The 24589-nt window shown below is 31.4% G+C and overlaps 1 protein-coding gene across 31 annotated transcripts in view; it reads right to left on the bottom strand.

The window, feature by feature from the left end:
* The window catches only part of LOC145252512 (dedicator of cytokinesis protein 3-like), a 468467-nt gene that overhangs the window by 190886 nt on the left and 252992 nt on the right, over positions 1 to 24589 (bottom strand). For 28 of the 31 annotated variants that reach the window (XM_080112022.1, XM_080112023.1, XM_080112027.1 and 25 more), the window contains 3 exons: positions 23357 to 23429; positions 22686 to 22783; positions 15962 to 16030 (listed from right to left, as the gene is read on the bottom strand). In XM_080112022.1, coding sequence (XP_079968148.1) covers positions 15962 to 16030; positions 22686 to 22783; positions 23357 to 23429 — 240 coding nt within the window. The remainder of the gene's footprint in view (positions 1 to 15961; positions 16031 to 22685; positions 22784 to 23356; positions 23430 to 24589) is intronic. The other 3 variants (XM_080112026.1, XM_080112028.1, XM_080112046.1) reach the window with 1 other exon arrangement.

The raw sequence follows: 24589 nt of genomic DNA, 5'->3' as shown, positions 1-24589 counted from the left end.
TATGAAATTGGCACTCAAGATGAGAACAGTAGTCTGAAGAACCCAAATACGAAGTGGAGGGGGATGTCTTTTAGGTTTTAATGTGATTAGTCTCTAAGATATTTCTGCTTGGTATACATAACATAATGTTGTTCATATTTTTTCCCCTAGGAAAATTCCTCAGTACAGTTCCTGTTATGCGAGAGCAAAACCAGATGGTTGACTTTCCTTCATAATTGCAATAAATACATTTTTTACTCCTGCCAAAATCATAATATATATATTTCCACAGTCAAGCAATGTCTCAGCTCACAAGAGCCATGTAAGCCAACAAACCGGAGTCCAAGATTCTAGTTTCACCCCCATTTGGGCTCATCAGTTGAACATATCTGAACTCGGGATTTGAAATCCGAATCTCTTGCAAGGCGAATATTCTGCACTAGAGCAACCAGCCACACACAAGAAAATCTACTTACCAACACAGCAAGAGATTCGAGTGCTAAATCCCGAGTTCAGATGTGTTCAATTGATGAACCGAAATGAGGGTGAAACTCGAGTCTTGCACTTCCGGTTTGTTGGCTTTTATGGCTCCTGTGAGATATGACATTGCTTGACTGTGAAAATAATTATATCATCTCATATTCTGTCAATTCTAATATATATATATATATATATATATATAGTAATTTATAAAATATACATGGCGATTAAGCTACACTGAATATTCTGCGTTTCATACTTAAAGTTTACGCATAAATCTGTACTTTCGTATATTAAATTCATGTGAGTAAATGAAGTAGTTATATATATATATATATATATATACATACACACACTCCATACACACACACACTCCAAGAGAAGATGTGTTTGCTATTTCTGCGTCTCTAGTGAACTACAGCTTTAATTGATTCATGAACATTGTTTTTACTATAAAAATTGATGGCAAACAATACAATGAAAATGATTAATAATATGGAAATATTTTTCATTAATGACCGAAAAATCAAAATCAGCAAGAGAAATAACTCATATTTTTAAGTGAACATAAAGAATTGTCTCCCCTACAACAAAAATTTTATTACTTTTTATGTATAAGTTTAAAAAAAAAAATGTGCAAATGAATAAAACTTGAAAACTAAAATCATTTCAATGCATCCTGGGCAACGTCGGATAGGTACATTGAATTATATCATCATCATTATCACCTGGGTTTGATATTTAAGGTGCTGTAAATATCCTGGGCTCCGAGATAGGTCACCAGACAAAGGATTCATACCTGTCATGTTGCAAGCAGTCAAATTACTTTGTATGCACTAGTCTTCCATGCATTATCATGCTTGCATATATGTATGCCAGTGACATTCACTCTAGACAGGTTGAACCGACCTTCTCCAAAGGAGGAAATATCAAGGAAATATTAAATTCACACATGGTCTTCAGTCACATGTATAGGGGAGATGACAATGTTATAGTTTTTGCAATTTTTTGCATGGAGGTGTCGACGTCCTTCTACATACAGCACCTGGTATTCCTAAATGGTCACCCATTTGGTACTAACCAGGCTCAACTTCAGTGATCTAACAAGAACCGATGTGTCAACATTGGGTATCTATGCATGTTATTGAGTTAATGCAAGAGGTAGCCCATTGTGCATAGTCAAACCACAAGAGATGCCAAGCGCGTAAAGTATTCAAAATCTCACCAATACCAATTTTATGATAGATCATGGCTGATGGGAATTCTCTCCTCTAGTTTGCTGTCAAGTATCCACCCAATCATGGCACAGTATTCAAGTATTCAAAGGTAAAATTAGAAGTGATTCAAATAATAAAGAAATATAATAAATAGTAGTACCATATATCTCTACAAAGCCACCATTCGCTATGAATGGAGTATTTTTTTTTTTATTCTTTTTTTTTTTTTTATTACATTCCCCCAAACAAGGCAAATTGCCACTTTGGTGTAGGGGGCTACTATCAGAGGCAGCAACTACTGGGTTACTATGTAGGGATTTGGGCAGCAAGATGTCAGTTCACGTTACACTTGAACATTTGCATATCAGTACAGTTGGGGAAGCAGGGACCTGGAATGGAATTCCAGAGTCTAGCGGCTCTGAGGAAGAAACTACTGGAGTAGAAAGATCTTTTACATCTAGGGATCTCTACTGTGTAGGGGTGGGATTTAGCTGCCTGTCGGGTTTGTCGAGGGTGTCTACATCGTGGGGGATATAAGTGTCTGCAGTTCTCCAGAGCATTCACCATAAAAATACTTGTAGAACAGGCAGAGGGATGCAACATTCCGTCGATGGGACAGAGGCTGAAGCTTAGATGCCAGTTCAGGGCCTATCAGATTGTTGAACTTTGTCTAGGAGCGAGAGACTAGTAGCATATGCACCAGCCCAAATGTGACAGCAATACTCCATACATGGGTGAATGGTGGCCTTATAGAGGTACAGGATACTTTCGGGTGTTAGTAGTTTTCTAGCACGGTAGAGAAAGCCTACCTTCTTCACAGCGACCCTGGCAATGCTTTCAATGTAATTGTTCCAACTCATGTTTCCTGTGAAACGTTAGGCCAAGGAGTTTGAAAGATGTACTCTCAGATAAAGAGTCACTGGCCATTGCTATTGGTGGCAGAGAAGGTTTCTTGTACTTATTGAAGGAAACCAGTTTAGTCTTGGCAGCATTGAATGTGACCATCCATTGTTACCACATTTGCAATTATGCATCTAACACTAGTCTCTCCCTCTTAGACAGGTTTCAAAAAAAAAAAAAAAGACTCTCCGATTTAATAGGTCCCACATTATCAACCAAGCTCCAACCTCTGTCGCGTCAATGCAATATTGCATTCCTGTGCCTGCTTTACAAGCATTTTAATAGAATGTGCTTTGATGAACTCGTAGAACTTGTGACCCCTGAACGTACTGATACCTGACTAACCCATTTAGTTGGAAAATCTCACCTCGTCATTGCAGAGGTCTTGAGATGCCAGAAAGCCTTCTATTCTTCTTCTCTCGGACTCAGACTGCTAGACTTTGGAGTTCCTTCCCTGCTTCCTTGACTGTACTAACATGCAGAAGTTTAAATGTAAATGTCAACAAACATTTCATTCATCTCCTATAATATATGCCTTGTTTGAAGTGAACAAGAGTTTTTAAAAAATTGTTAATTTATATATATATATATACTAGAATTTCAGCCCGGCGTTTCCCGGGTGTTTGGAAGTGTATGTTGAGCATAAAAAAAAGCAGTTAATTTTTTTTTAATTTGACCCCTATTATGACTCTTTAACATTTACTGTTTTGGGCTCAAATCAAGTTATTAAGTTAGATCCATGTCCAAGGAACCTATATCTAAAATTTCAAGTGTCTAGACCCAAAATTGGCGGAGGAGTTTGGTAGAGTTCTCAAAGATCAAATCGTTGAACTTTGACCCCTTAACAGCCAAATTTCTGGCCGAAAACCGATTACAAAGATTTTCCCAAATCTCAGTACCCTGTATATCAAATTTCGAGTCTGTAGACTGAAAATTGACAGAGTTATTGTGTAGGGAAACGTACACAGACAGACACATGCAGGCACGTTCACTTATATATATATAATTTGGGGTTGTTATTTTCCAGAGGTAAAGTAACCAGTGAAGTATAACAAGGTTAATACAAGAGTGCTCAATACCGAAGTAGAGCAGGGTATACTTTTAATTTGTTTTTACATAAGCAGTAATATGTTGCTACATGAGCATGTTTTGGTCTTCTAGTATTTAGTAATTAGTCTCTAGCTAATAAATACTAGAATACCAAAACATGCTCATGACTGTGTAGCAACACATTACTTCTTATGTAAAAACAAATTAAAAGTATATATATATAATATGTGTGTATATATGTGTATATATGTGTGTATATATGTGTGTATATATATATGTATATATATGTGTGTATATATATGTGTGTATATATATATATATATGTGTGTGTGTGTATATATATATATATATGTGTATATATATATATGTGTGTATATATGTGTGTGTATATATATATGTATGTGTATATATATATATATAAAGCAGAACTTGTAAACTCTACTAAATGCAACAGCACTTGAGACATATCTGCACTGTGCACGTGATGCATTGAAACATCTGCAGTTGCTCAAGTGCTGATAATGGCAACACTTTGAAGAATTTTTTTTTACTTTTATGACAAAAAAATGCAGATCAAATCAGCAGAAAAAAGCAGAGAAATTCAAAAGAATTCCAATGAAAGAAATTCTATCACAGACATTTGTTAAATAGAAACGCTTAAAGACAGATGAGTTCCAAAATAAATGTGGAATATAAACTCTTCCTTTTTTTTTTTTTTTTTTAAAGAAATCGATTTCCAGGAGATTCTGTATAAACATTTATCTGTTTACCAAAAGCGAACTGCTATATTCAGTTGTTTTTGGCATTGGCATTTCACAAAAACTAAAAATACCTCAGTAAACTTGTCTGATCTGAGAAAAAAAAAATCTCATTAACCACCCTATTTATTTTTACCAATAAATAATTAATATTTGTAGAATACATTATATACTTAAAAAAAAAAAAAGTCACCATTGATCAAAGCTAGATGCCACTCGATGATAAGGGATAATGAGATGGAGTATTTGTCAGAATCAAGTCTGGATATTTGTGGGGGCACTTCCAGGTAGGACATTGGCTTTAAAGATGACCAAGTTCAAATCTGCGAAGAAGCAGACCAGCGGCAATGTGTTCCACAGACCAGAAGCTCTACTGGAGAAGCTTTGTTCATGGAAATTTCTCTTGAGGCTAAGCACACTGGGGAAGAATAAAAAATTCTTCTTTCCTGTGGTAGAAAGAGGAATTCTTGCTGTGAATATCTTACAAGGAGAAACCAGAGATTTAAGCTCAGTCGAGCATCTGCTATAGAAATATTGATAAAGTAGAGAGAGATTATCAGTGTCCCTTCTGTGAGAAAGAACAGAAGAGATCAGCTCCCACTAAATTTCAAAGTCAAGGCCACGAAGAGTACTTTGTGGCAGCAAAGAAAAAATATCGGAGATTACAATGGTTGCAACGTTGTTAAAATAGCAACCATGATGAGAATAATAGATGTACTAATCAAAATAATGTTTCGAAATTTTTTGAGATGAGGATTGAGTATTTTGATTCTTCAAACTACTGTGCTCATCTTGAGAGTTATTTTTACAATGATTTGGTCGATGTAACCTCCAGCCTTCTTCAAGAACCTCAAGAAGTTAAAGGTTCAATTCTCAGTGCAGGTGGCACATAAAATAAAATTGCGAATTACTTAAAACTTTTACCCTGTCATGATTGATGGAATGAGAGAATGCTACCCTTGCGAATTAAATAAAGAGTTCCATTCAAAATTCTGTGCAGATTCCCAAGTTTGACAGAAAGCTTCCCTAGTTCGACAAAGATACCCGAGTTCAACAAGATACACCAGAAGAAGGTTGGAGGTTACATCGACGGAAACGTTGTGAAAATAACACTCAAGCTGAGAACAGTAGTCATCCAAATAATACAAAATAATCCAGAATAATATTTTTAAATTTCTAAAAAAAAATTCTCCATTGAATATTATATTGTACCTAATATATAACACTGTTTTCAAAAGATTAAAAAAAAAACGACTTGGGTGTCATCAGCTAGAATCGAAACCAAAACATTTAGCGCTCCAGCCGCGTTCCCTACCGTTTGAACTATCAACAGATAATAAAGATTTTAAATGATACCACTTCAAGCTATGAATGAATTTGCACATGTGTATAACTAATAAAAAATGTCAGCAAACTGAAAGGAACATTTTGCATTTCAACTTGCCGACATATTTCTGTACTAGCATGGATACACAGCGTGGCCAGGGTTGACATGAAGTTCGGTTTGGCCAAACCTGCTATACTAAGAATATTGAGCAGTTTTTCATTATTATATGTCAACTCCATCGTTACCCCAACAAAAATTTCAAAAATAAAAAACGAATGAAAACACAAAAATGTAACCCGCCCCATCCCTGAAAAAAGAAGTATGTGACAAACTCTCCACCAGATATTTTGACAGAAGAGAAGCTATTCTCTGGATATTGAGCATCTTTTTATGACTGTATTCCAGTTTAAGCGAATTTCTTTTATGCTCCCTCAGTCTAGAGAGATTTGTTATTACGGTTTGTTGCAATGAAAACAAACTGTAAATAATTCGGTTTCAAAAATACCAAAGTAGAATTTGTGTAAGCCGAAATACACGTTTTTATGTTATAAAAATGAGGATTTATGATATATTAAAAGAAGAAAAATAAGCAGTTACGATGTCCAAAAAAATGCGAAGAAAAAAAACTGGCAAAAAACCGTAAATGAAAGTTTTTTTTTTGTTTTTGTTTTAAATAAAGAATCGTAGTTGAATTGGATTATTTGTTTATTTTAAAATAAAAATCCACTGGACCACAACGTTAATTGTGAAATCACGGAAATTATTTTATTTGAACTGATTCCAAAAATAATGCTTGAAAGTTTGTGTGAATTAATTTTAATTTGATTATCCGCCGAAAAAGAAAAAAAAACAAAACAAAGTTAACGCCCAGGGGAAATAACTCAAACTGGTTTATAAAAAAAAAAAATTGATGTCGGTAAAAATAAATTAAATTAAATATGTTATCAATATAAATCAAATTTAAATAATAAACTTAATTAGAACACTTAAAACAATTTTCTCACTACAAACAATAACTAACACACCGCTATTTAATTAAATCGATTTTCCTTAATGTAATATGCAAATGACATCACATCTTAATCATATATTTTGCAAGAATCATACTATATATAGGGATGAAGGAAACATTAAAGTAATGGACCTTTTGTATATATTAATCAAATTGTGAACAGACAAATAAATAAACAAACAGACAGGAATACGAATTTATATATATATATAGATGTGTTATTCATCCATTCAAATAAAGATTTTACTTGTTATAAACCATCCTTTGTGTATGATTACCATTTCCTGTTAATTTCAGTGTTATGTGACCAGTAGTTTAAGAGTTTATCAGTTAAATATTTTCACACAGACGAATATACATCTACTGCTTTATCTATATAGAAAGGGCATTTCTGAAGTTTTAAAATTATTTGAATTTCTAAAAGAACATCACTGCAGCCTAAAATCATGATTCAATATCATTTCTCAGTGAAACTATGTCTTCTTCTCATTTCCCGCCAACCAAGGTAAAGCATTCAATAATTTATCTGATATTGAGCAGAAGAGAATTGTTCTTTCCAGATGTTGGAGGAGGAAGACGATGCAGAGGGAAGGGGGTAAGTTATAGATCAATAGCAGTGCTACACAACAAAAGATGCATTTTCTGGCTGTTGATAAAAACAGAATACATTGAATGCAAATATTTGCATTTCATATTCAGATGAACAATTTCTTTTTTTTCTAAAGTTTTAGTCGACATTAGAATCTGTTCATTGATTTCAAATTTTAGATGCACCTTTACATCACTGAGAGATTTTGTCTGTTGGTTAGTCATGCTTCAGTTTAAAATAGCGTTTCCATTGCTTAATGTACAGATGTTAGATATGACCAAGTAAGTGAGTGACTGTTTAAGTTAAGTTTGAAATAGCATTTTCAGATCCGTCAGACTTCGGTTTCAAATAGAATTTTCAGATCCGTCGGACTTCGGTTTCAAATTGAATTTTCAGATCCATCGGACTTTGGTTTCAAATTGAATTTTCAGATATGTCGAACTTCGGTTTGAAATAGAATTTTCAGATCTATTGGACTTGGGTTTGAAATAGCATTTTCAGATCCGTCTGACTTGTGTTTGAAAGAGCATTTTCTCAGGTTTGTCTTGTTTATATTTTACACTATAATTTTACTCACTTAATCTAAGACATTTTCATAGATGTGAAATGCGTATGTCTCACATAATATATCTGTTGGTTTGTCTTGCTTAAGTGAAATAGCATTTTTGTTGGTATATCATTCTTTCATTTAAAACTATTATTTTCTTCAATAATCATGCAGATTAAATGGATACATCTTCAAAATATGTTCTTGTTCTGATCTTAAAGTTAGCGAAAATCACTCAAGGGAAAATATTTCACATCCATAAATGGCCGAGAGACAGGAAAAAAAAAAAAGAAGCATTTACAGTGAAAGGAAAATCTCTAGAGATAGCATTGATTGATTTTAAATTTTAAAGAAAAAAAAGAAAATGGATTAAAAGTTGAGAAAATTGTTGAAATTGCTTTTAGATTTTGCAGAGGAAAAAGCCAGTTTGTTTGAAATGGAAAAGTTCCAAACAATTGCCATTTTGAAGCTTAAATACAAGTGAACTAAGATGATTTTATTTTTAAACAAGCCGAGCATGCAGGGTCCTCCACGATGAGTGAAAAATTTACTTTCACCATGACTAATGTTTGTGCAAAATAAAAATAAAAAAAATCAAAGGTATGGTTATTGAGAAAAGTGAAAACAAATGAACGGATGGACAATTTGGGGGCTATTTTACCCATATAATGGTCCCTAGGGAGGCGACCAGAGTTATCCTGAAGGAATCCATACTGGCAAAAGTTTGCTTTCACCATGACTAATGTTTGCGCAAAATTTCAAAAAAATCCACGGCATGGTTATTGAGAAAAGTGCAAACAAACAAATGGATGAACAGGAGCGAATTACTAGGTCCAATCCCAAGATTAAAACAAATTATTACATAACAAAATAAGGGTTGTAGTCTACAATTCCACTATATTAAAAAAACAAAAATAAAATAAAAATCTGTATGAAGTACGCACTTTTGACAAAATGAAAATATCATATTACATAAATTGATCAAGTAGTTTTATTTTTATAAAAAAAATCATTAAGCAATTAATGGGAATTCATAGGTATTACAGCAAAAAAAATTTGCAAGTTTGAATTATTGTTGAGTTATCTTCCTTGTTTCTTGAAAATATTTTACAGATTGTGACACGATACAGTCGCTCCTCTCTAATTCGTAAAATTTCATTTTCTTAGTCAAAAAAATAAAACTACTTGATCAATTTACATGATTTTGGTAATATGATATTTTCGTTTCATCACAGGTACGTACATCATACAGATTTTGCTTTATTTCTATTTTTTAATATACGGTGAATTCAATTAATAATTTCATCACTATTTGAGACTGTAATACTTAAATTGCACTTAAGAGTTCAAAAAAGTGCATTTTCAAGTTTGACACAACAGTGACATCAGATTAATTTTTTTTAAATATATATATTTTTTCGCATTGTATCTTCAACGATTGAGCAATCACTTCTTTCAAAAATGAGGCAGAAGATGAAACATACATACAAAGATGAAATTGGCTAATGTATTAAATATTAATTACTATATAAGAAAAAAAAACTTTGAGGTAAATATAGTTTTTAAAATCTTTCTTACCAATAAATTTCCAGTGTGAGGATAGATATTAAAAAAGTGTGTTCCAGATTTAGAAATTTCAATTAAGTTATCCTTCGTGCCCTTTTTTTTTTTAGTAAAGTAGTTAAGCCTCAGGATGCCAACCTGAACGATGAAAGAGATTTTTAAAATGTTTTGTTTTAAACTCCAAAAATGCGTGGCCAACTCAGCATTATTTTTTCACTTTTACAAAGCCAAAAAAAAAAAAGAAAAAAAAAAAGAAATGCGATGACAATGAAGCTGTTTCTAAGCATTTCTTTCAAATTGAACAACAATTACTTTTTAATATCAAGAATAAAATATTTCTTTGAGATTGTTTAAAATTATTAGTTAAATTCTAACAAACAAAGGGAGATAACACTTTATCAGCTATAAGTAGAATTGCAGCCCTTACTATTCCAAACTCTATTGCATCATCATCTTTTGACCGTAGTCGAGATGATGGAGTTCACACACTCATGCCAGACATCCCAGTCCCACATGGCTGCTTTCAGGTCCTGCCTCTCAACATTGGCATCCTTTGCAATGACATCTGGATATGTGAGCATTTTACTTCTGGAGTGGGTAGTAGGGTTCCATAGAAGTAGGGAAGGAATAACTTCATTTACTGCTCTAAAAAAATGGCCTGCATACTGAACACAGCTTGCTATGACAATAGATGATGCAAATGGAAGTTCACCACAGATTTTTTGTTTGGTTGAATGGATCTTCGTTGAGAGATTTTGGGCTCTCATGAGAAGGTGGGCATATGTACCATTAAGGCATCTTTTCAACTTTTTAGAAAGTGTCCACAGTTACGAACTATACAGAAGAATGCATAGTATTATAAATTAAAAAAATTTCAATTTGATATTATTGCTGAGATGTGATGGCCATTATTTTGCTCAAATCAGATTTTGCATAAATTGAGGAAAATTGTTTTAAGCAGATTGGATAAGGAGGCTGCAATGAACAGACAGATATCTCTAGGCATGATCATTAACAGACCTTAAAATGTTGCAACATTTATTCTACAAACACTATCATGGATTGCAAACTAACCGAAAATACAAAAGGAATCAATTAATTTTCCAATATCATTTTTTCCCTCTGAAATTTTTGCAATACAAAGTACTAAATAAACAAACAATTTGTGAATGAATTAATTTATTTAAAATCTACATGGAAAAAAAAAAGGTGTTTCTAGAACCGGTAATCACTGGTAACATTTTTGGAATAAGATTCTAATTCTATATCATGCAAACAATTATTAATTTATATTTACATCTAGCTGTCCCAACTGAGCATTGCCCAGTAATGTATTTATTTGTAATTTACTTTGTCAACGTTGTTTTATCAAAAAAAAAAAAAATAAATAAATAAAATAAAAATAAATAAATAAAAGTAACTCTATATTGATGAATGCAGATTTACATTTCTCTTTTGAAATGGCAGCTATTTGAAAATAATTCTACTCTGAACAAAGGAATTAAATCAAATTACATTTTATTCTTCTTAACAACATGCCGCATGGATTCACAAGAAAAACTGACAAACCAAAATTAGATATTCATTTTGTAGGAAGAAAGCTATCGATTAGAAAGAAACAATAAAGAGACCGACTTTACTTTATATATTAGAAGATTTTTAAATGCTTTTATCTTTCAAAACCAAGTTTTTATGTCAGCTATTTTGACTGTTTTGTTATTTGAATCATAAGGCAGAGTCGACTTTAGTGTCTCAATAACTATTTCTAAATTATGTGATTGGATTTAGGGTTTTGATCCCAGTCACTTTGAATTTAAAAGATAATATTCATGTCCATCATGGTTAGTTCTATCACTTTGTTTTATTAAATAATTGCAAAAATGGTCGAAAGCCAAGAAAATTTTTAAATCTATATATCTATAAAAGTGAGAACGTGTGTGAGGACAATTCTCAACCTATATAGTCAACGAATTTTTGATCTAGAGACTTGGAATTTGGTATATAGGGTATTCAGACATGAAAAACTTTTTAATCTGTTTTCATCCGGAGAAAAGAGATCAAAATTTAAAAAATTGGTACGCTGGGGAGGGGTGGTCATCAGATTTTTATCTATTTTTCAACTGTTTCACTAATGCGCATGCTTGAATGGTTCAGACGACAGATTTTTTATGTTTAGAATGAATAGGCTTGAAAACACTTTTTAAAGATCGTGTCAAGCTGGTTTAATGGTAACCGTACTTGACTCACTGTCTTTAGGTTTTGGTTTCAATTTTAGCTCGAGTGTTTTTTTTTTCTTTTACTTACAAGAGGTGAACTATTTAGAAAAAAACATAATACTCACATGCACACGTCTCAGTTTGTGTATGAATTAAAATATAATATTTATGCACATTTTATGACCGGGCAATGCTGGGCAGCCTGCTAGTTTTAAATAAAACCAAACTCATTAAGTTTCTTAATTTTTGAGATAAGGATTGATTATTGTGATTTTTGGAGTACTGTTCACATCTTCAGTGTTATTTGCACGTTTCATTTCGGAAGGACTCGTGGCACAGTGGATAGAGTATTTGGTAAAATTCAATTGCAGAAGTTATTGAAGATTGAAAATTCAAACAAACAAAAGGATGAAAAGTAGCATGTATAGAGAAAAAAACCCAACCTATTTAATATTTTATATGAATAATTTTTCATTGCTTCACTATTTGCATGTTATTTCAACACAAATAGAAGTTAATGGCATTGTTAGGAGAGAATGTGAATCACATTAAGTCATGGAAAAAAGCTTTAAGAAAAAAAAAAAAATGACTGAAAAATGAAGAAAAATAGTAATTTACGTTAAGATGTATATAATAAAAGTTTTGTTTATGAAAACATACGAGGAACGTTCCAAAAATAATGCCTCCTAGATTTTTTATTTCACCTGAATGGATCTAAGGGGATTGCAAATTGCATTGTTATGATGACGGAAGTTGTGCATTCATGACCCGAAAGTTTCATCTCTCTGTTGCAAATATTGGCGGTATGTGACTCTAAGAAAGCAACCCCTGTCTTGGAGATGCATTAGAAGCAGAGATTGAGAATAGTGGCGACTATGTAGAAAAATAAATTCTGGAGCACAAATGGTTGCTCATTTTAACTACATTAATTTGTAGTTCTTCAACTTTTTGAGTTTAAAAAAAAATAGACAGCATTACTTTTGGAACTATCTTCATACAGAGGCTACACATTCAGTGGAAATGTTTCGATTGTAGCTTTAATAAGCAGTGATCTCTTCAGATTGATAAAATATGTCCATTTTCTAGCTCTTCATAATGCAGATATTTCTTTGCATCAAAGAGATAAAAAACAAACATATTTTATCATCCTGAACACCAGTTCTGGAAGCTTGTCAAATCAGGAGGCTTCTTCAAAGAGAAAGCCGTTCATTTCAATTATGACAAAGTTAGGATCCAAGTGTTGGTAGTGAAAGGAGAGTCAGAAGAAGAAGAATCAGAAATATCCTGATCATCAATGCTCTTCGAAGTGTTGCCATAGACAGTTATGTCATCTGCCATAAATGTCAACGATGTGGTTTAGGAGATCATTGATTTAGATCAAGAAGAGGATTGGACCCAGAATAAATCCCTGAGGCACGCCAACATTGTTAGATGAACGTAGATTTCTGAATTCAGCAAATAGAGGAACATAAAGAGTTTATGCAGAAAAATAATAAACGAACAAAAGTAAGGGTGAAAAATAGCAGATATACTCGAAAAAAAAAAAAAAAGAAGAAAAAACAGCCATAAAGATTTACTTGGTTTACGGTTATGGGAATAATTGAATACTGCAGACTAACGACTACTTCAACACACAAAGACAAGTTAATAGCATGGTTAAAAATCACATCAAGGCGGGAGGGGGTAAAAAGCTTTTGAAAAGGATAAAAACTACTGGAAAAGGAAGAAAGAGAAGCAAAAAGAGTAATTTACGTTGCCTGGAGACTAGCCCAACGAATGGGTTCTTTCCGAAGGCAGGGTCTGTCAAAGATTCAGGTGGAACATTTGTACGTTAGAATTTTACGATGACGAGAAACATTTTTGGGTTAATATTAATTTTAGAGGAACCTCCCCAAATATGCTGCTTAACATTATTTTAAAACACTCCATTTTTGTTTATGACCATTAAATTTCTGAATTTTATGAAGATTGAAAATTGTATTATTTGGATTCTTCGGACTACTGTTCTCATCTTGATTGTTATTCTCACAACGTTTAAGTTGATGTCATCTCTGACTTTCTTCAGGTGTACCTTGTCAGACTCGGAAATCTTTCTGTTGACCTCGGAAATCTGCACAGAATTTCGAAGAAAAACCTTTTATTTAATCCACAAGTGTAACATGCTCTTTTCCCGTCACGACTATGTAGAAGTCCTATGTAATTTACAACACTTGCAAATTACTTACAGCTTCTACCCAGTCATGGCTGGCAGAATGAGTGCTTGCTACCTCTGTGGATTAAGTAAAGGGTTCAGTTTGAAATTCTGTGCAGATTCCAGAGTTCGACGAGATACATCTGAAAGTCAGAGTTTACATCAACCGAAACGTTATGAAAATGAGTCTGAAGAATCCAAATAATCAATCATCATCTCAGAAATTCAGACACATAAGAACTAAAATGTCGTTTCATTCAAAATAAATTAATTGATATCTAATTTATGAGAGATTTTGTCTTGATTGGAAGGGTAGAAAAGGCGGAAAATTAAAAGTGATTCAATTTTTACTTTTACTGAAATTTATAATAGAAGAGAAAGCAATCAATTTCTTTTTATTAATGAAAAGAAAAATAATGAAAATTAAAAAGAATTACTGACGAGTTTTCAGGCGCAGAGTGAAATTGAAAAGATTCAATCAAACACTTCAAACCTTCAGAAAAAATAATAATAATAATAATAATAATAATAATAATAATAATAATAATAATAATAATAATAATAAAGAGAGAAGAAACTTATTTCAACATCCCATAAGTTTCACAGCCTTCTGAGATTTTTTCAAAACAAATCTTTAAAAACCAAGACAAAAATTCATTAAAATGAAAAATTCAAGTTTCTAAACCAATTCGCTATATAAAAAAAAAACTCATTCTACTTGTATAATAATAATAATAATAATAATAATAATGCTGTTGCGATGATGCAAATTTATTTGCAAATGCTATCGAAGGAGGAGGAGAGAGCTGGACGTCTGGGGAGACTTGTTGTCACTCAGCTTCCAGAGAACACCACAGGTCTCCAATCAGATCGTTTGTTGACTTGTGTGAAAGCTCCAGGTGAGCCAATAATAATAATAATAAAAATAATAATAATAAATTAATAAAAATAATAATAATAGTAAAAAATTAATAATAATAATGATGATAATAATAATAAAAATAATAATAAAAATAATAATGATAATTTTTAGGGTACAAAGAAATTATAAATTGTTTTCTTTATTATTCTCATATGAAAAATTTCAGCCCTTGTCCAGAATTCCTTATATATTATAAAACAAAACTAAAAAAAACATCTTTATAATGTACATATCTGTGATGGAAAGAACATACCGTATTCAAAGAATCACATAAATTGATCAAGCAGTTTTATTTTTTTTAAGTAAATTTAAATTTTTCTAATGTCATCGTGTCAAAAATGGCTTTCTACAACTTTGCAACTTTTAATTATTTGGAGTTATTTCACTTGTTTTCAAGATGGCATTGAAATATTTCTTTGAACGCAACATTTGATTTTTTTTTATTTAAAAATAAAACTACTTAATCAATTTACATGATTTTTGGAATGTGATATTTTTGTTTTGTCATAGGTACATACTTATGCAGATTTCCCATTTTTATTTTTAGTATAAGGGAGAATTATGGACAAGTACCAAAATCTCTGTTTTTTTTTTTAATTTGAGATTTTTTCAAAACTCAAACCTTAAAAATAAAAAAAAAAAATTAATTAAAAAGAAAAACTTTAGTGTCTTTCAATTTATTTTACAAAAGAAAATACTTTAATAAAAGAACTGGTAGAAAGCCAACCAATATTACCGTTGGGTGGGTTTCTACTAATATCTTGTTTGATTTTCTATTTGAGCTATTATCCAGACTCCAAAGATGTAATTGTTTCACGTCAGTCATTTTTTCTTGTTCTTGCTTAACACTCGATACTGTTTGTTTTTCAAACTGAATAAACGCTTTAAAGTTAAAACACTAAAAACTTATATATTCAGGTAGAAGAGTAACTTATCTTGCCTTTGATAACATTTTTTTTTTGCCACTTTTCGTTTTGTTGTCTATAATAAAACTTGTGAAAAAATTTATTTTTTTAACCAGTAAATTTGAAAAATTGAAGAGACTTTTAAAACCCTTTATTCTTGCTTTTGAACCTAATATGAAGATTACTAATTGAGGGAGGATGATACACACTATGTGACAGTAGAGATTGGTGGCGGCAGCAGCAGCAACACTTGTCGGGTTGAGATCATTGCGCAAACGGGACAATGTGTGTCATGGAGCTCTCACCTGACTTTTTAAAACCACGAATCCTCAAAGAATTGAAGTTTGAATCTGAATTTAGGAAATGTTGCACCCCTGGAATTATAGTGGAATTCGTTGGCTAGAGCAGTGGTTCCCAACCTTTTTTTACGTGGCAGCACACTATCGAGTTTTTATTTTGTTGTTGTTTTGGGTTTTTTTTTTTTTACAGCACATCTATTACAAAAAAATAACTATTTTCTACTTATAAACTCTTTTTGCTATAAAATAAAATTAAAAAAAAAAACATGAGGAGAATTTTTATTCACATAAATCAACTTATCGTGTATTCAATATCTGGTATAGAATAATAATGGTGAATGTCAATAGGGCAGTTGTGCCTGATGTTTCTTTACTGCTAAAATATGTGGGCGAGTATAAAAGAGAGTCACACTCTTAACTCTTCTTCAATATTTTTAAGTCTTTCACATTTTTATTTTTAATCTTATTTTAATAAAATCTCAGTTCACATAGGTATGAAGTTGAGAATTGACGTAAGATTTTGATGGATTTTTTTATTTAGACTTAAAATTGAGCAGTGTAATCATGATTAAGAAAGTAAATGTCTTTATTAAACAAAATGGAATTAAATGGTTTCTAGCTATAATCTCTTTGTGCCACACCAGTAATCTGTTGGAAACCACTGGACTAGAGAAAAAAAAAAAATGACAACTTCTCTTTTGTTATTATTAAATTTTTTGTTGTACATTTTGTTTTCAAATCAAAACAGTTGTCATTTTTTTTTTACCTGTCCTCATAATAGATTTAAAGATCGTTTCACAATGAGTTAAGATACACAACTAATCAGGAAATAAAGACAAAAACATCTTGCCATTACAACAAAATAGATACAGGCATAAATGCAAAAAGTTTCACTTAAGAAAATTCTAATCAATCCAGACAAACAAGCAAATTTTTTTTTACATTTTTAAATTGCATTTTCAACAAACAAAACAAAAAAATTGCTTGAATCAGAGAATCAGCACTAAATCCTGCAAAAAAGCTTTTTTTTTTTTTCAGGGAAAAAAAGTAAATGATTCAGTATCATTTTCAATATAAAGTTTTCTAACACCAGATATATCTTTCATTTCTTTATAAACTATAAAACGTATCTGGGCCTCCAATATTATTTCTAAGAAACTATTATTAGTTATTTTATTAATTTTCGTGAATATTTGGAACAAGAATAAAAATTGAAAATCGGAAAACTGAATTTCCATGAAAAACCAATGTTATTTACTTAATTGTCAGATTAAAATTAGTAACAAATTATTACATTAGAACTAAATCCTGCAAAAAAACTTCTTTTTTCAACAAAAAAATAACATTATATCATTTTCAATATAAATTTTTCATCACCAGATATATCTTATTTCTGTGTAAACTAACAGACATATCATTGACTAGAAACTATTATAATTAGTTTAATGTTAATATTTTTCAATCATGATCTATAATTTATTAAAAAAAAAAAAAGACACGCTTTTAGAGTAATAGGAAGCGTCTTAAAAGCTAAACATTTATGCTTTTTTTTCTAGAAAAAAAAAGTAAATAAAATAATTAATCTAGAGGCCATAAATTTGAAAGGTGTCTAAGAGGTTAAATTGCTTCCTTAATATAAGCTAGAAAAATGTGATGACAAAAATCAAGAGAGTCTGAAAAGAGGGAAAAATGGCTATAAAGCTACAATGAAAGCTGAGAAAAATACATTTCAGCTGATTTGAAGTAACAAAAAAATAGCAATAAAAATAATAGGAGACAGAAGAATAGATTAAAAGACCAAAATACTTAGAAAAAGAAATCTCCTTACACTTGGCTAAAAGAAAAAAAGTTAAGAGAAAATAGTATTAGACATTTTATCAGACATGACTTTGTAGAAAAATTCCAGTCTTGTTTTTATTTTTTATTAATTTCAAAAAATTACATTTCTTACACAAAAACATGCCTGAAAGGTGCGAAGATTGTGACTGTAGTGTCAAAAGTAATTCAGTATCAGGTCATAATGATTCTAATGGAGTGAAATAAAATTTGAAAAATTTAGGTGCTTATTTAGAATAAAATCTATTTTCAAAACAAAAATATAGAAAAACGTTTGAAAAATCTTTGATATACATACCTGTCATGGAACAAAGATGTCCTATTCCAAAAATCATGTAAATTGATCAAGTATAATTTTTTTTTTAACTAAAAAAATAAAATTTTATGAGGAAGCGATACATCATGTTTTGTCTTGACATATTTTATAAATAAGTGGGGGGGGGAGCTCAATTCTAATTATCAAGATCAAATATATCTTTTAATGACTACAATTTCCTGTTAAAATCGCTAAAAATTATTAAAATATTATTTTCTATTTAAAAAACTATTTGATCAATTGATTTTTGGAATATGGCATCTTTGTTTTGTATCGGATACGTATATTATAAGAATGTTTCAGCAATTTAGTTTTTAAAATAGGTTTAATTCTAAATAAGTACAAAAATTTAGCTATACCCACTTAAGTTTACAGTTTTGAACTCAGTACCCAGTTTGGTTAATAACATTAGGGTTCACAATCCATTATAATAAGACAACATATGAAATTAAACAAATCAATTTTAAAGATTAATTCAAGAATTCCATAATTGCTTGTAATTCAAAATACATTACTTACATTGAGAATGACTAAAACAATAAAAAATTGTAAAAATTATTATTGTTGACTTAGCTCCCTTTGTTGAACTAAATTCATCACAAGCCTTGATTGGCACAAATTTGTTCAGCAAAACATTCGCAGACATGAGCCTAGGCTGATGGGACATTAATTTTGATCATTTATTTGTTGAAAAGATAATTAGAAATGAAACCATTGGCATTGGCACAAAGAGCAAGAAAATATATTCAACAGTTCTGCACTCAAAAATTATTGAGGCAAACAATTAGCAAAAATGAGGCAATGAAAACTCTGAATAGGAAAAAAATTGCATTTTTCAATCATTTCTATGAAACGCTCTGTTAATAAAAATTATATATATAATTTAAATAAACCACAATTGTAAAAAACAACAGAACTTTTGTTTAGTTATAGCTTTTTTGTTTTTTCAATTTTTCTGATGATGTTTTTTTGTGTATAGATCAAAGGTATTAATAAATGTCCCATAGTTAGATTTGTCTTTTCAAAGCATGTTGCGATTCTGTTGCTTTTCGTTTTTTTGTCAAGACATCGTCAGGAATGTGCAAGATTTAGTTGTGCTGACAGGGTGAGTGCTAGTCACAGTAGTAGTCAGAAAATGGTTAATGCTTGCCAAGCCATTTGTGCCCAGTCGGGAGGGAGTGCCTAGTTTTGGGGTAAGGGCAGGGTCAGAAAGGGGCAGGGGGTTACGATAGGCATTTTAATATGTTTTGACTGGTTTGAAAAGTAACCATATTTAGGACAGGTTTCTGAGTTTTTATATACCCCGCTTCCAAAATGTTTAATCTTTTAACATTGGTTTCATGGGGTATTGTGTGTTGCTAACTAAAATTTTTCTAACTTCGGAGAGGGGGGGGCAGTTATGTTTTTTTTTTTTTTGTAAATGTTGTAATATAGCACTTGAAAGAGCTCCTATGATCTTAGTATTTGTTTGTTGTTATCGGCTAGGATGAGAATATCATCAACATGCCATATATAGACAGAGGGTTTACTGGTGTAATTAAATATCTGGTTTTCGAGATCACTCATGTAGGACTTTAAAATGACTATCATAACCCTCTTTCCCTTTCTGACGCTGCCCTCACCTCAAAACTAGACACTCCTTCCCTTCCCACTGGGCACAAATGGCGTCACATGCATTAACCATTTTCTGACTACTACTGTTACTAGCACTCGCCCTATCAGCACAAATAAATCTAACACATTTCTGATGATACCTTGACAAAAGATGAAAAGCAACAAAATCGCGACATGCTCCGAAGAGACAAATCTAACTATGGGACATTTATTAATACATTTGATCTATACACAAAAAACATCAGAAAAATTGAAAAAAATAGAAAAGTGCTCTGTTGTCTTTAACAATGTTTGTTTAAATGAAAAAAATGCTGCCGAATCAGAAATTGAAAAAAAAAAATCAGAACTTTTTGGGTTATCAAAATCTGAAAAATCAGTGTATATTTTCCAATGCCAAAAACGATTACTTTAATTGCTTATCTTTTGGTTTTATTTTACTTGAAACTTAATTTACCTTTACTGGTACTAAAGATAAAATGATGAATATTTATTGATTTAAAATTTCCAGTAAAATTAAAATGTATAGATCACTTCAAAACTGTATGTTTTACATTTGTGAAAATATATGCGTAGAATACATGCGTTTTTACGATAACCTGAAAAGAAAATAATAAAAATAAATTAACTCTACAACTACATATTAAGATATTTTAAGAGAATCGGAATTGTTCATTTAAAACAGAATCGGTAATTGTATCAGAATCAGGAAAAATATTGGAATTGTCCCATCAGTTATATATATATATATATATATATATAATGAGAATAATGGAAATAGTATTTCAACGAGATAGAGTGATAAAAAAGGAACAAGTCACACGTCTATCAGCATTTCGTCTTTATTGTAACTGACTGATTATATCTATTAATTATTATAGGTGGTCTTTAACTCTCTCACACCATAGAAAACATTATTTATAATAAGTAATACATACAATCAGTCAATAAATTACATAAGAATACACTCACTTCATTTCAGTGACACATCCACATTTGATCTATAACGGCCATATTTATTCCAAAATGAATATAAATTACATCATATCTTTTTAAATATATTAACAGCTATATGATGTGAAAAAAAGTCTTACTTTCTTTCACAATGCTATAACTTTTTTTTTTCGAATTTCCAACAACTTTTTTCGTTCTGAAATAGAATAAAGTCATTCTTTTTGATATGAAAAGGGACAGACCCCAGTAAGTAAGAAGGCAAAATAGATAAGTTTGAAAATGATATTTGGAAAAGGTTAGAATCGAGCCCAGTATTCAAGTGTTAAAAGACAATAGATATTTAATCCTAAGAATGCAGTCGATTGTTTATTCTTTTAGAAATAACTGGATATTAAATATGTCAGTTAAAAGAATGGACAATACTAGTTTAGAAATAATGATTAACAAAATAGGTGAAAAACGATACAATTCAATTTAGGAATTTCTTTGTTTACCAGAGGCGTGTAGATGCATGTGCAAGCGCACATGTAATTTGAAATGTGAGGGAGTCACATTGTTCACCACACCTTTGACATCATCAAGAAAGGAGATTCTCAATATATTGAGACAGGGTTCAAGATAGTCAGTCACAGAGACAGTCACAATCAGAGAGAGTCGATCAGACTGGAAGCTGATGCACCTTAAAAGTGAAGGGGGGAGGAGACCATGTAGTTGTAAAGGTTTGAATCCCTGACCACTATCATCAGCCAGCTGGATGAATAAAGAATCACCATCTATATTTTGTAAACTGTCTTCATGTTATCATTACAACGGAACGGCATATGTGTTTTATCTATCATCTTAAACGAACCTTGTATAACTCCCCTCAAGTATTATATGTCCCCTCCGCCATCATCATAAGTGAAGTATCTTCCCTCTCTTTATGTTAACAAGAAGAGTTGCATAAAGGTCTCAGTTCCGTATTAATAATATGAAGTCCCCAAGAATCGTCACAATCGTCGTCGGGTTGTAAACCGTATAGAAATGTCATTATCATCCTCTGTTTGGAGTCCATTGTATTATGTGTCTCCGATAAGAATCCTCGTTATATGTTGTCTCGATATGAACCCCCCCACCGACTGCACAACATTTTCATTACAACAAATATATTTTCAAATATTATACTGGTATTTTATTTTCTTCAATTCTTTCATCCAGAAGAAGTCTTATAATAAAAACAAAACGTTGATGGATGTGTGACTTGGCTTGTTCTTTTTCTCTCTCTCTCTCTCATATATATATATATATATATATATATATATATATATATATATATAAAATTTTGTTTTTTACTCCCTCTACTTTTCCTCTTAAAAAAACACACACACATACACACACAAAATTGAAAAAATTAAATCTTGCATTCATATTTAAAAACAGATAAGACCAGTGACCTGATGAAGTTGGATTTCAAAAGAAATTACATATGTAGCCAATTCACGATTGTAAAAGATCCGACTCGATGACACTGCATCTCTAAAGAAATTTCAGCCGAAACATGTATGCACATATGTTGAAGAAATATCTTTACAGACACGCACAGCCAAAGCTTGGGTGTGACTCATTGAAACATGATAAAAACATTTTTCTAGCTAAAAATTAGAAACTCAATCATTAGACAACATGATACAAGATGTCCCAAGAGTGTGTCTACAGTTCTTGAGTTTTTATTTTAGATTTTGTGAATTATGTTAATTAGAAGCATTTAGTATTCATCCATAAAACATAAGAAACTAGCTGGGCTACCTGGCATTGCCTACAGTAAAACCAAGATATTTCCATTAAAACTTCTATCTCTCTCCCTTTCTTTTTCCCGCTCATCTTTCTTCTTACATCAAATCGTAAATCTATTGATTAACGTAATAATATAAAATATACTGTATACCTACTTTTGGTCCACCTTGTATATAAAGTCATAACTGACCTATAATAATAATAATGACAATAATAATAATAATGGTGATTAGGCTTTACCTAAGTTGGCTTTTTCCGATGTTGCAGAGAATCGAGGTGGAGCTTTCTTGATGATATTTTCATGAAGGTTTATGAACAATTCTTCTTTGTCGACACAACTGGAAGAAAGAAATTTTATTTTTAGAAAATCCATTTAAGTAAAATAAATAAGTAAAATTAAATGTAATAATAAAATAAAATAAAAATGATTGAAAATGCAATTGAAAAAAAAAGTAATCTATTTATCTATTTTTTTTTAATGAAAAAAATTTATTTATTTTAACAACAACAAAAAATACATTGTTGTCTTTTTCAGCTTTTAAAAAAAAAAAAAAAATCTGAATCATAAAAACACAATGTTTTAAAAATGTGTTTATATCCATCTTTAAATAATATGAATAAATTTACAGTTGTGGATTTTGTTGGTTATTGGGTCTTATGACATGTCAACCATTGTTAAGTCATTTTATGCTGAAATCATACATTTGTTATACGATTGAGTTGTAAATTCATTTGTTTAATTCCTGTTAAAATACAAAAAAATAAAAAAATAAATAATCCCTATAAATATTCTAACATCTTTACTGATAACATCCCTAAAGATGGATGATTAAGAAAAGGAATATTTTAAAATAAGTTTACGTCAAACAGTTTTTTCAAGACAAGAAAAGGAAAAAAAAAAAAAAAAGTACCTTGTCACTTTGAGCGAGATTTCTTTTTCTTCATGTATAAAACCACTATGATTGATATCTCGGAAAGAACAAGCTGAAAAGAGAAATAGATTTGGATAGATTTTTCTTATGTTATGGGGTAAATGCATCTACTGATTTCAAGAATAATTGATTTTTTTTTTCTTTTACACAGGAATCACCACTTATCAAGGCCCGGCGGCCACTCGAGGATAAGGGTTAATGGGTATACAATAGTTAATGTGATTATAGCGTTTTTAACATAGGTAGTGGGATTTTTGTAAGTTGGATTACATAGGGGTACGGTTCATCAAGAACTTGTTTACATTGGACTTGAAGACAATCAGATTGTAGTCACCTGGGAAGCAGGCCAACAGAAGAGAGTTCCACAGGCGTGCAGTTCTAAGAAAGAAGCTCTGCTCATAGAATCTACATTTAGGTTTAGGCACAGATAAAGAGTGTGGGAAACTTACCCAGAGACTATAAACATAATTACATCTAAACATCAATGTAGCGATTTGTGGCAGTTATGGCCCCTGGATCATGACGTGTATTTTTGCAATATACTTTTATACTATTACACTTGTTTTTTTTAACTATACAACTACATATTAGAACATAATTTTATGAGGAGGCCGTAAAAGTGGTACATAATGTGGAAATAATGGTAGCGATTATTCACAGAAATTGTGGGGCCGACTTCAGTGGTATGCAGAGGCCTGGTGATGCCCGAGGTCAATTATTTGATTGTATGCCCCAATGAGTCGAGTATAAGTCCTAGTAATGAGAAATACTATAGGTAAGAGAGTTAGTTTAAATATGATTGAATGTCCTCCAGTTCAGATGCCCGGGGTTACTGACTTGTCGTTCCCTCTCTCTTCTGTATGCCATTGTCAGTATTCTCACCTTTGAGGGAGGATAATGTAGTACATGTACATTTGTTATGAGACCATCTTCCAAGGCAATACCTCCTCTATGTGAGGAGGAGTAGTATAATATCTATGCTGTTCTCATGTGGGAGTGATCTCTTTTCCTATTTCACAAAAGAAACATTGTTAGTCTCTTTCTATTATTATTTCCATGAAAGATGCTCGACTGAGCTCCAATATCTGATTCCTCCTTGTAAGACATTCACAGCAAGAACTCCTCATTCTATCATATCAGAAACAGACTTATAAGGATACATGAACCAGTGGCATACAGCGGTCTGATGACGTCAGGGTAATGCCTGGAGGC

The sequence above is a fragment of the Euprymna scolopes genome, chromosome 29 (genome assembly GCF_053919585.1).
Source record: "Euprymna scolopes isolate OS-2025 chromosome 29, ASM5391958v1, whole genome shotgun sequence".
Taxonomy (NCBI): Eukaryota; Metazoa; Mollusca; class Cephalopoda; order Sepiida; family Sepiolidae; genus Euprymna; species Euprymna scolopes.
Note: the sequence above shows the minus strand (reverse complement) of the source record. Positions and strands in the feature narration are given on the sequence as shown.